Source organism: Saimiri boliviensis, chromosome 1, assembly GCF_048565385.1.
Source record: "Saimiri boliviensis isolate mSaiBol1 chromosome 1, mSaiBol1.pri, whole genome shotgun sequence".
Taxonomy (NCBI): domain Eukaryota; kingdom Metazoa; phylum Chordata; class Mammalia; order Primates; family Cebidae; genus Saimiri; species Saimiri boliviensis.
In genome coordinates, this window is record NC_133449.1 from 64,560,519 (window position 1) to 64,574,775 (window position 14,257).

Sequence of the window (14,257 nt, forward strand, 5' to 3'; positions counted from 1 at the left end):
CATTGTAGCCAGACTACCTCTCTAGATACCTCCTCTCTGGCAGGCCATCTCTGAAAGAAAGGCAGCAGCCCCAGTCAGGGGCTTACAGATAAAACTCCCATCTCCCTGGGACAGAGCACCTGGGGGAAGGGTGGTTGTGAGTGCAGCTTCAGCAGACTTAAACATTCCTGCCTGCTGGCTCTGAAGAAAGCAGATCTCCCAACACAGTGCTTGAGCTTGGCTAAGGAAGAGACTGCCTCTTCAAGTGGGTCCCTGACCCCCGTGCCAGGGAGATACCTCCCAGCAGGGGTCTACAGACACCTCATACAGGAGAGCTCCAGCTGGCATCTGGCAGGTGCCCCTCTGAGACAAAGCTTCCAGAGGCAGGAGAAGGCAGCAATCTTTGCTGTTCTGCAACTTACACTGGTGATACCCAGGCAAACAGGGTCTGGAGTGGACTCCCAGCAAACTCCAGCAGACCTGCAGCGGAGAGGCCTATTAGAAGGAAAACTAACAAATAGACAGCAAAAGCATCAACATCAACAAAAAGGGCGCCAAGCAAAAACTCAATCTGAAGGTCACCAACAGCAAAGACCAAAGGTAGATAAATCCACGAAGATGAGGAAAAATCAGCGCAAAAAGGGTGAAAACGCCAAAAACCAGAATGTCTTTTATCCTCCAAAGGATCACAGATTCTCTCCAGCAAGAAAACATAACTGAATGGAGAATGAGTTTGACAAATTGACAGAAGTAGGCTTCAGAAGGTGGGTAATAACATACTTCTCTGAGCTAAAGAAGCATGTTCTAACCCATTGCAAGGAAGCTAAGAACCTTGATAAAAGGTTAGAGGAATTGCTAACTAGAATAATCAGTTTAGAGAAGAACACAAATGACCTGACAGAGTTGAAAAACACAGTACAAGAACCTCATGAAGCAAATACAAGTATAAATAGCCAAATTGATCAAGTGGAGGAAAGGATATGGGAGACTAAACAACAACTTAATAAAATAAAGCATGAGGACAAGATTAGAGAAAAAAGAATGAAAAGAAACAAACAAAGCTTCCAAGAAATATGGGGCTATGTGAAAAGGCCAAACCTATGTTTGATTGGTGTACACGAAAGTGATGGGGAGAACGGAAGTAAGTTGGAAAACACTCTTAGGGATATTATCCAGGATTACCTTCAGGATATTATCCAACCTAGCAAGACAGGCCAACATTCAAATTCAGGAAATACAGAGAACATCAGAAAGACACTCCTCGAGAAGAGCAACACCAAAACACATAATCATCAGATTGACCAAGGCTGAAATGAAGGAAGAAATGTTAAACATGGCCAGAGAGAAAGGTCAAGTTACCCACAAAGAGAAGCCCATCAGACTAACAGCGCACCTCTCGGCAGAAACTCTCCAAGCCAGGAGAGAGTGGGGGCCAATATTTAACATTCTTAAAGAAAAGTATTTTCGGCGCAGAATTTCATATCCAGCCAAACTAAGCTTCATAAGTGAAGGAGAAATAAAATCCTTTATAGACAAGCAAATGCTGAGAGACTTGTGTCGCCACCAGGCCTGCCCTACAAGAGCTCCTGAAGGAAGCACTAAACATGAAAAGGAACAACTGGTATCAGCCTCTGCAAAAACATACCAAATTGTAAAGACCATTGACACTATGAAGAAACTGCACCAACTAATGGGCAAAATAACCACCTAGCATCATGATGACAGGATCAAATTCACACATAACAGTATTAACCTTAAATGTAAATGCGCTAAATGGCCCAATTTAAAAACAGACTGGCAATTTGGATAGTCAAGACCCATTGGTGTGCTGTATTCAGGAGACCCACTTCACGTGCAAAGACACACATAGGCTCAAAATAAAGGGATACAGGAGTATTTACCAAGCAAATAGAAAGTGAAAAAAACCATGGGTTGCAATCTTAGTCTCTGATAAATGAACTTTAAACTAACAAAGATCAAAACAGACAAAGAAGGGCATTATATAATAGTAAAGGAATCAATGCAACGAGAAGAGCTAACTATCCTAAATATATATGCACCTAATACAGGAGCACCCAGATTCATAAAGCAAGTTCTCAGAGACCTACAAAGAGACAGATTCCCACACAATAATAGTGGGAGACTTTAACACCTTACTGTCAATATTAGACAGATCAATGTGACAGAAAATTAACAAGGATATCCAGGACTTGAACTCAGTCCTGGACCAAAAGGACCTAATAGATATCTTCAGAACTCTCCACCACAAATTAACAGAATATACATTCTTCTTAGCACCCACACAGCACTTATTCCAAAACTGACCACAAAACTGGAAGTAAAACACTCCTCAGCAAATGCAAAAGAATGGAAATCATAACAAACTATCTCTTAGACCACAGTGTAATCAAATTAGAACTCAGGATTGAGAAACTCACTCAAAACTGCACAACTACATGGAAACTGAACAACCTGCTCCTGAATGACTACTGGGTAAATAACAAAATTAAGGCAGAAATGAAGTTGTTCTTTGAAACCAATGAGAACAAAGACACAATGTACCAGAATCTCTGGGACATATTTAAAGCAGTATGTAGAGGGACATTTATAGCACTAAATGCCTACAAGAGAAAGCAGGAAAGATCTAAAATTGACACCCTAACACCACAATGAAAAGAACTAGAGAAGCAAGGGCAGACAAATTCAAAAGCTAGCAGAAGACAAGAAATAAGATCAGAGCAGAACCGAAACAGACATGAAAAACTCTTCAAAAAAAAATCAATGAATCTAGGAGCTGATTTTTTGAAAAGATCAACAAAATAGACCACGAGCCAGATTAATAAAGAAGAAAAGAGAGAAGAATCAAATAGACGCAATAAAAAATGATAAACGGGATATCACCACTGATTCCACAGAAATACAAACTACTATCAGAGAATACTATAAACACCTCTACACAAATAAACTGGAAAAACTAGAAGAAAAGGATAAATTCCTGGACACTTACACCCTCCTAACACTAAACCAGGAAGAAGTCAAATCCCTGAATAGACCAATAACAATTTCTGAAATTGAGGCAGTAATTAATAGCCTACCAACCAAAAAAAGTCCAGGAACAGATGGATTCACAATCAAATTCTACCAGAGGTACAAAGAGGAGCTGGTACCATTCCTTCTGAAAATATTCCACACAAGAGAAAAAGAGGGACTCCTCCCCATTTTATGAGGCCAGCATCATCCTAATGCCAAAACCTGGCGAGACACAACAAAAAAGGAAAATTTCAGGCCAATATCCCTGATGAACATCAGTGCAAAAATCCTCAATAAAATACTGCCAAACTGAATCCAGCAGCACATCAAAAAGCCTATCCACTACAATCCAGTTGGCTTCATCCCTGGGATGCAAGGCTGGTTCAACATACACAAATCTATAAGCATAATCCATCACATAAACAGAACCAATGACAAAAACCACATGATTATCTCAACTGATGCAGAGAAGGCCTTCAACAAAATTCAACAGCCCTTCACGCTAAAAACACTCAATAAACTAGGTATTAACGGAACATATCACAAAATAATAAGAGCTATTTATGACGAACCCACAGCCAATATCATACTGAATGGCCAAAAACTGGGAGCATTCCCTTTGAAAACTGGCACAAGACAAGGATGCCCTCCCTCACCACTCCTATTCAACATAGTATTAGAAGCTCTGGCCAGGGCAATCAGGCAAGAGAAAGAAAGAAAGGGTATTCAATTAGGAAAAGAGGAAGTCAAATTGTCTCTGTTTGCAGATGACATGATTGTATATTTAGAAGACCCCATCGTCTCAGCTCCAAATCTCCTTCAGCTGATAAGTAACTTCAGCAAAATCGCAGGATACAAAATCAATGTGCAAAAATCACAAGCATTCTTATACACCAATAGCAGAGAGCCAAATCATCAGTGAACTCCCACTCACAAATGCGACAAAGAGAATAAAATACCTACAAATACAACTTATAAGGAATGTAGGACCTCTTCAAGGAGAACTACAAACCACTGCTCAACGAAATTAGAGATGACACAAACAAATGGAAAAACATTCCGTGCTCATGGATATGAAGAATCAATATCATGTATATGACCATAGTGCTCAAAGAAATTTACAGATTTAATCCTCTCCCATCAAGCCACCATTGACTTTCTTCACAAAATTGGGGAAAAAAACACCTTAAATTTCATATGAAACCAAAAAAGAGCCTGCATAGCCAAGACAATCCTAAGCAAAAAGAACAAAAAGCTGGAGGCATCACACTACCTGACTTCAAACTATACTACAAGGCTACAGTAGCAAAAACAGCATGGTACTGGTACCAAAGCAGATATATAGACCAATGGAACAGAACAGAGGCTTCAGAAACAACACCACACATCTACAACCATCAGGTCTTTGGCAAACCATGTGATCTTTTACAGGAAATGAGAAAACGTAAAATGAAAGTGATTGTGCAGCAGGTGAACAACTTATTCCCAAATAACTAAGGAGAAAGAGAAGTTCCTTGTACCATATTTACACCTTTTCTATAACTTTGCGATTGTTCCCCTCCCCACAAAATATCCCAAACAAGATCTATAGGAAAAACAGAAAATACACAAACATAACTAAAGATACACGCTGTTTTCAAATGCTGATTAAACAAGCTGAATTAAAAATTCAGTGAAGATGACAATTTCAATAACACAGTTGATCAACTGGACCAATGTAATTCAATTAACATGATACAACATATCAACGGAATGAAGGGCAAAAAACACATGATCATTTCAATTGATGCTAAAAAAACATTTCTTAAAATTCAACATCAAACCCTCAAAAAACTAGGTAAAGAGAACACATACCTCAACATAGTAAAGGCCATATACAACGGACCAACAGCTATTATCATACTGAATGGAGAAGAAACTGAAAGCCTTTCCTCTAAGATGTGGAACATGACAAGGATGTCTACTTTCAACACTCTTATTCCACAAAGTACTGGAAGTCCTAGCAAGAACAATCAGACAAGAGAAAGATAGAAAGGGCTTCCAAATTGGATAGGAAGAAGTTAAATTGTCCTTGTTTGCAGATGATACCATCTTTTTGAAAAATCCTAGAGCCTCCACACAAAAAACTATTTCAGTTGATCAATTCAGTAAAGTTGCAGGATACAAAATCGACATACAAAAATCAGTTTGCATTTCTATATGTCAACAGTGAATAACATAAAAAAGAAATTTAAAAAGTAATCCCATTTATAGTAGCCACACATAAAATCAAATACCCAGCAATTAACCAAAGAAATGAAAGATTTCTATAAAGGAAATTATAAAACATTGTTGAAAGAAATTGAAGAGGACACCAAAAAAATGGAAAAATATTCCATGTTCATGAATTAGAAAGATAAATATTGTTAAAATATCCATACAACCCAAAGCAATTAGGTAATCCATTGAATATGTATTCAATGCAATCTCAATTAAAATACCAATGCCATTCTTCAAAGAAATAGAAAAAAAAAAATCCTAAAATTTATATGGAACCGCAAAAGACCCAGAACAGCCAAAGTTATCCTAAGCAAAAACAATGAAACTGGAAGAATCATAATACCTGACTTCAAATTATACTACAATGCTATAATAACTGAAACATCATTGTACTTACTAGCTTAAAAACAGACACATAAACCAATGAAACAGAACAGAGAACTAAGAAACAAATCCACACGCCTACAGTAAACTCATTTTTGACAAAGGTGCCAAAAACATACACCAGAGAAAAGACAGTCTCTTCAATAAATGGCACTGGGAAAACTCTAGGGAAAAAAACAGACCAGGGACTGCCAGGAGCAAGGGGTCAGGGGAAAGACGCTCTAAAGGAATGGCATGGGGGAATTTTCGGAATGATGGAACTGCTCATATGAAACTGTGGCAATGCACAGAGCTATAAAGCATAAGAAAATGATGTTTTTGAGTATATACTTTACATATATAGATATATTTTTTTAATTGCACTTTAAATATGTACATTTTTAAAAGTCAACCAGGATATGAAGCAAAGATATGAATCACATACTCACACTGAAGAGTATGGGGAAAGGAAATGCTGACTTAAAGTTAAGCAAACAGCATTTTTTGTCTAGATATTTTAATGATAAATTCGAAACTGCAAATAAACACTGTACGCTAGTTGCAGAATTTGTTTTTCATGTGGGTATGGGCTAGGAATTCTGAAACTGCTTTATTTATATCCTAGAGTAAATACAGATAATGAGAGCCAGTTTTATCACTATTAGAGACAGAAGTTACAAATAAAGAAAGGGGAAAGGAAGAATCAACCCTGTAGATCTGTACTGGAGTCAGAGGTATCAGTATGGACTCATGATTTAACACACACACACACAGCATTAAAAGATACAGCTATGAGTATATACGTAAGTTATCATATCTATTATATTTCTTAGCTTTACTCACTGAGAAAGGCTACACACAGGTGACATCTCAGCACCAATGAGCATGCCAGGTACTTACATCTTGCTTTCTAAATACTATTCTCCTTCCTCCCTTGAAAGAAAAGAAGGTTTTTTGTCTGGGTATGGTAATCCCAGCATTTTAAGAGGCTGAGGAGGGCAGATCACTTGAGGTCAGGAGTTCAAGACCAGCTTGGTTAACATGGTGAAACCCCATCTCTACTAAAAATACAGAAAATTAGCTGGGTGTGGTGGCACACACCTGTAATCCTAGCTTCTCAGGAGGCTGAGGCAGGAGAATCACTTGAACTCAGGAGGTGGAGGCTGCAGTGAGCAGAGATCACACCACTGAACTCCAGCCTGGGAGACAGAGCAAAACACTGCCTCAAAACAAAACAAAACAAAACAAAAAACAGAGGGTTTTTTAACAGGCACACACCTGTAATCCTAGCTTCTCAGGAGGCTGAGGCAGGAGAATCATTTGAACCCAGAAGGTGGAAGCTGTAGTGAGCAGAGATGGCACCACTGAACTCCAGCCTGGGAGACAGAGCAAAACACTGCCTCAAAAAAAACCAAAACAAAACAAAACAAAAAACAGAGAGTTTTTTAATGAAACAGTTGATTCTGGGTCTGGGGCACGGTACAGAAGCCAACCTGAAAGTGCTCTAAATAGCTAAAACAAGAATTTGAGCAACAAAAAAGTAATAGTAATATATTATAATATTATAATATATAGCTATATTACAAATGAATCACGTACTCATGCTGAAGGATGAGTAGGTGATTCATTTGTAATATAGTTATAATCCAAAGGATGAAATAAACACTCATGACTCTGCACTAATATAAATAAATAACCTACGGTGGAATAAATGAGGGAAGAACAATTCTCCTTACAGAATAATTCCAATTAACAAATGTGGAAGAGATGAAAGACATAAAAGAATTAAAACACCTGAGTAATAACTGCTAATAGCCAAGATCCACTCATGAATGCTAAAATTACTGGTCAATGTTTAAACAGGTTATTTGTGTAGTCTATCAAAATATCCCTCGAATGTTTAGTATCTCCAAAGGAAAAACAGTAACTTTACAGTGGAGAATCCCAGCAGATACCACTTTAGCCAAGTAAGCAAGGTTAACATCACCAGCAACGTACATCAACATAATGTGCTCTCCAGTGTGACGTACTGAGAATGCATAACGCTAGTCTAAACTTGAAACATCAAACAATGCTGAATTGAAGAAGCTTCTTGAAAATAACTGATTAGCACGCTTCAAAGTTTCATGGTCATGAAAGACAAGGAAAGACTGGGAAACTGTCATAGATTGGAGGAGCCTAAGACATGACAACTAAAATGCAAGATGGAATCCTGGGGTGGATCTGAAACAAAAAAAGGTTCATTTGTGGAAAAACCTGGTGAAATCAATGTTAGACTATATAGTTTTATTTTACACCAAGAATTGTTTTTTATTTTGATAAAAAACCGTATTTTATGGTTATGATGTTATGGTTAGATATTAACATAAATGAAAGCTTCAGTAAAGGTTACATGGGCAAACTCTAAGATAGCCCCCAATGACATCTACCTCCTGGTATTCAGGACCTTGTGTAACTCCCAACCCTTGGGTGAGAGCTGCAGACAGTGACTTATTTCTATTGAAGAGAATGTGGCAGAGGTGATGAGATGTTAGAACCAAGGGTAGGCTACAAGAAGACTGTGGCTTTTGCCTTGGGCACCCTCTCCTGCTCCCTCACTTCACTAGGTGTCATAAATTATGAGTGCCTTACAGAAGCAAAAAGCCCATGTCTCTGGCCAAAGCCATGGCCATGTGTTGAAGCACATCCTCTCGGGAAAGCTCTGTGAGAGAACTTAAGACAGAAGTACCCAAAAGAGCTACATGTAGATTTTTGACCTACATACATTTTCAGATGTTTATTAAGTTGCTACATTTCAGGGTAACATAATACATAGCACTACATAATTAATACAGGAACTCTCTGTGCTATTTCTACAACTCCTCTGTAAGTCTAAAATGATCTCAAAATAAATGAAAACATTAAAATAGCTTTTATACATATATAGTTTATATTTTATATGTATATTTTATAAGTATTTTATACATATATACTTATATATATGTTTTATGCATCTCTGTGTGTGTGTGTGTGTGTGTGTGTGTGTGTGTGTGTGTAGTTTGAATTATTTATGGACTGTGGAGTTCAACAAACCTAGGTTCAAATGTCACTTCCAATGCTCAATAGCCCCATGTGATCTTGGGCAAAACATTTTCTCTAAGTCTCAGGTTTTTAAAATCCAAAACTGAGGTAATAATATCTGATTATTACACTAAGTATAAAATAAAATAAGCATCCAGTACAAATGTACATACCGAACAAATGGCATTATCATTAGTTCTCTAATATACATGTATACATATAATGTATATACTATATATACATTACATAATATATACTATGTATTTGCATATATACATATGTACATGTATATATAGTATATACATGTATACTATATATAGTGTATGCTATATATACAAGTATACTACATATACATGTCTACAATATATACAATATATCTGCCATATATACGTATATACGTATATAATGTATATACGTATATACGTTATATATGTATATATGTATATAACATATATATAGTACACATATATATTATATACACACTATATATGCTGTATATATACAGTATATATATATACAGCATATATAGTATATAAATATGTAAACTATATATGTATACTATATATACATGTATATACAGTGTATAGTATAAATACAAATATACTAATGTATATATAGTATACATATATATACCATAGATACACATATATATGAATATAAACAAATATACGTAGTATATATTATACAGAATGTATATTTTATATATATACATATATATCGTTAAATGAACAATAATGCCATTTGTTCAGAATGTACATTTGTAGTGGATGCTTACATCATTTTATACTTAGTGTAATAATCACTTATGTATAGCATACATATATATGTATATATACATTATATGATATATATGTATATATACATATTATATAGTATGTATACATATATATGTATACATTATGTACATATACTATATAATATATACACATATGGATATTATATATTTACATATACATAACATATATACATAAGACATATTTATATGTAAATATATATACATATATAATATATAAATACATATAAATATACAAATATAAATATGTATAAATATACATATATATTTTATATTATGTACATAATATATTTTAGTACTATGTGTATATATACATTAATTAGTTTACAATGTATGTTATATATATTATATATGTATATATACATAATCTATATATTATATATGATATATACATAATATATATAATCTACAGATTATATATTGTAATATATATCATACATAATTGTATATATAAAATAATTATATATAATTATATATACTACATTGTAATATATTTAAATATATTATATATACATTATATATTATGCATATTTCATAATATATATGTATATTTATATTATGTATAATATATAGATTATATGATGTATATATAGTATATATACTATATTATGTATAATGTATATATAGTATATATACTATAGTATATTATACATATATTAAATATATATACATATATAGTACATATATGTATACATAAATATACATGTGTAATCATGTATTATTTTCTTCTCATTCATAGCTTTATCTGATTTTTAAGGTATGCAGTTACAGTAATTAGGCATTTAACCTTTTAAGAGTTGGTCCCAGCTATTCGAGAGGCTGAGGCAGAAGGATAGCTTGAACCCACGGGGAGGAGGTTGCAGTGAACAGAGATCACACCCTGCACTCTGGCCTGGGTGACAGAGCTAGACTGTCTCAAAGAAAAAAATTTTTTAAAGATATCAGTACTCATCTCTATAGCACTCTACTATTTATAACACTGAAATCAGAGATTTATCTTGTTTTTTTTTCCCAGTCTACTATCTCAATCCCTAACTTTTAGAGCTGTAAGGGATTTTTAAGCATTCTACCCCTTTCCTTCTACATTTGAGTGCCAAAGATATTAAATAAGTTGTCCAGCATTGTGGCTGGAAGAAGAGTTGGAAGTAGGGGTCAAATTCTAGGACAGAGTACTGTGTAGGGGAACGAGACCTTGCTTTGATTAAACAGACTGCATTTGAATGCTTTTTATCCTACCTACAAACAGTATCATTTGGCACAGCAGTATCTCCATTTCCCAGTAGGAAAATAAGAGATCTCATCACCTGCTTAATAGGATCATCATGGGAAGTAAGACAACAAATGTAAGTTTCTCATTGCCATGACTCACTGCCAGGACTACAACCACATGTGGATGATGAATAAACATTTCTCTCTTCCTCCTTTCCAAGCCCCGTGCTCTCCACTTTGGTATGATGCCTCTTCAACTATAAGGTAAAATATTAAACACACAAGTAGTTCTGTTTCACCATACTGTAAAAGGCTCAATTAAAGTCAAACTGAATTAATGGCAAAGTGCTAAAATTAGGCTGAATAATATAAATCTAATGGACTTATCCCTGAATTGGGTTTCCTTTCCTACAATACACTATGAAGTGGGGCATCATATCAGGGAGCACATTATGTTTTACTGGTGATGGTAATCATCATTTGACTAAAGTGGTATCTGCCAGGATTTTCCACTGCAAAGCTACTTTCTTCGTAAATGCTAAATTTGAGGGAAGTCATGAAATGGAACCCAGAGCTGGAGAAGAGAGAAAGAGAGGGGACGAGAGAGAGAGAGAGAGAGAGAGAGAGAAGAGAGAGAGGAAGAGAGCGAGTGAGCAAGCCCCCACAAACATGGGTGCAACCTCCAAAGGAGACCTTCAGCATATGTCCAACACAGTAAATAAGAAACTAGTAATTGTATCACTGGATGATCAAAGATTTTTGCAAAGTCATTCAATTTTTTAAAACACTTGATGTCAAGTCTTGCCAAAAACCCTCTGAAAGTATAAACGTGTTACTGTCATACGTTCTTTTACTTAACATATTTATTCCTTGAAAGAATTCTAGTAATTAGTCAGACACAACCTCCACTCAGAGAAATCACACAGCCCTTCCTCCAAGAACCACTATCTGCTTAAGTATTTGAAACCCTTTATCACGAAGTCCATCCAGCTTGCTTTTTATCATAATGAGACTCACCGATCTGTGGATACCGGAGTCCCCTCTGGATTGGAATGTCCTTCGAAATCTGAAATGTTCACTTGTATTTGCCTTGAGGTTACTATCTGGCTATTTTGAGAAGGCATGGTTTTCAAGTCCTGAGTAATAGTGTTACTGTCTGGAAGAGAAGGCTGTATGACTTGGAAATCCAGTGAAGATTTAGGTCCTAGAAAACCTAAAGATTCTTGATCCTGTGCTACAGGTTTACTGGTCAGTAATTTGGAGGTTGGCTCCAGTGATCTCGAAGATACAGTAGGTAAGTCAAAGTTAAACTCACTATTTATCCTTGCTTTAGAAGCAGCATCCAATGAATAAAATCTTTTATCTAAAGTTCCACTATTCAACTTGGAAGAAGTCTTGGGACAAAGAGTTATACGAACACAAGAAAGTGCTTTTCTATTTGAAGGAGGAGTAGATGCAGATGTTGTTAATGTATAGTGATTTGGGGCTGACTGGGAGACATCATTGAACTTGGCTTCAACATTTATAGTAGAAATGTGTGACTTAGGCTTATGTTGATCATTCTTTTCTACTACACAGTCCTGACCTTGAGGAAGGGGGAAATGGTGTTTTCTCATTTGGTCATCTACACCTGGCACTTTGCTTTGACATTGTTCAAGAGAAATGGGAGAAGGAAGGTCTGAAGCTACAGAATCCTGACCTTGAGGAAGGGGAGAATGTTTTTCTCTCATTTGATGATCTACATGTGGGACTTTGCATTGTTCAAAGAGTTCTCGTTGTTCAAGAAAAATGCAAGAAGGAAGGTCTGGAGCTACATAATCCTGATGTTGAGGAGAAGGAGACTGGTGTTTCCTCACATGGTGATCTGCATGTGGGGCTTTGCTTTGTTCAAAGAGCTCTCGTTGTTCAAGAAAAATGCAAGAAGGAAGATCTGGAGTTATAGTTACATTCTTCTCTTTTACTCCTAGTCTGGAACTCGATCTGCTTACTCCTAGGGTGGAACTTGGTCTACCCCTACTAATAAGGGTATGGTTATCAGAAATTTGAATTTCCTTGACATTGCTAGAATCTGCAGTGGTACTAGGCTCACAATGACTGCCTGTAAAATCTGATCTTTCTAAGGGTTTTTCTTCTTGAAGAGAATGCTCAAAATCAACAGATAATTTTTGGTTTTGCCTTCTACCTTCTGCTACAATAGTCACTTCTTTATCTGGTGAATTACTATGCATTTTAAATGATGAAGGGGAAGAGGTTTTCTGCTTAAGATCTCTAGAAGGATTTTGGTCTTCAGTGAAATGGGAATTAAATATCCCGACAGATGCTCCAGTACACTGGCTACCTTCAGTGACACCAACCTTAACAACAGAGGAATCGGAAATGCCTTTAGAATGTCGGTGAGATGAAAAAGTAATGGAGGTAGTAACATTTTTCATGGGTTCTGGGGATGGCATTTGTGATGAAGAATGAAAATCCACTTCTTTAGGTGGTACAAAAGCAGGTTCTACTAATTCTGACAGCCAAGGGTCCATCTTTTCACGGAATGGCATTCGAAGACCTTTGCTGATTTTGAATTCATCAGGTATAAAGTTTTGAAATGGGGAATGACTTTTTAACTGCAAGGAATTCCAAACTTTGAAATGGGAGTTGTTCTGGTCTAAGGGTGCAGAAAGATTGACGTGCCTGGCTCTGCATGATGATGGGCTCTGCCGTCCTCTGGTCATTTCTGAGGGTTCAGCAGATCTGAAAACACAAGGGTGGCTATCTAGTTGTGGTTGTTCAGAAAGAGTCCGGAAACATCCTTTTTCATGGCTCTGAATAATAATATGACTACATACAGCTTCTGGCTTGCATCCCATTCCCCGTGGACTCTGAAAACCCTAGAAAATACAAACAAACAGGTTGTTACTTGAAGCAGTCCAATTAGTTATACACAAATCAGTTTTATACTCATGCTAAGACTGGACCATGAAGGTCATGTCACTCATTTATAATATAACAGGCCAAAGAGTACGGCAAGAATAAAGACAGTTAACTACAGAATAAAATCACTCACAATGATTAAGACCACTCAGAGAGTTCTTCTAAAAATTTTCCACTAAGTAAACACCAAAGATTACTCTTGTCCACCAGTAAGTATTTCCGTCTTTAATAATAGAAATCCCTTATTCAAATTTTGGCAGCCTACATAGCCACCAAATGGGGGACATTTCCTGTTTCTTCTGCAGCTACTTGTGACCACATGACTAGGTTGAGGCCAATGGGATATGAACAAAAGCATCAAGTACAACTTCTGCTTCCTGTCCTTAAAATCAAATTCTTGACCTGCATGTTCCCCTAATATAACTACCACTATCATCACTATTTTTCTCACCTGCTGAAAATAAGAATGTATGGAACAACCCTGGAAGGACAGCTTAGTTTTCCAGCCAGCTTGGGTCCCTGGATGACACCAAGGGCAGAGCTCACTTTCCTAACATGAACAATTGACATGAAAAAATAAAATTCTACCTTATTTGAGCCATTGTATGTTTGGCTACTACAGAAGCTTGACCTAGATCCTAATAT

The 14,257-nt window shown here is 36.2% G+C and overlaps 1 protein-coding gene across 17 annotated transcripts in view; it reads right to left on the reverse strand.

Moving 5' to 3' along the window:
• Window positions 1–14,257, reverse strand: part of ALMS1 (ALMS1 centrosome and basal body associated protein) — a 345,038-nt gene that overhangs the window by 231,538 nt on the left and 99,243 nt on the right. For all 17 annotated transcript variants that reach the window (XR_012517383.1, XR_012517382.1, XR_012517381.1 and 14 more), the window contains one exon: window positions 11,711–13,569. Coding sequence is in view for 1 of the 17 variants with exons in the window: in XM_074398294.1 (XP_074254395.1) it covers window positions 11,711–13,569 (1,859 nt within the window). In the remaining 16 variants the exon portion in view is untranslated. The remainder of the gene's footprint in view (window positions 1–11,710; window positions 13,570–14,257) is intronic.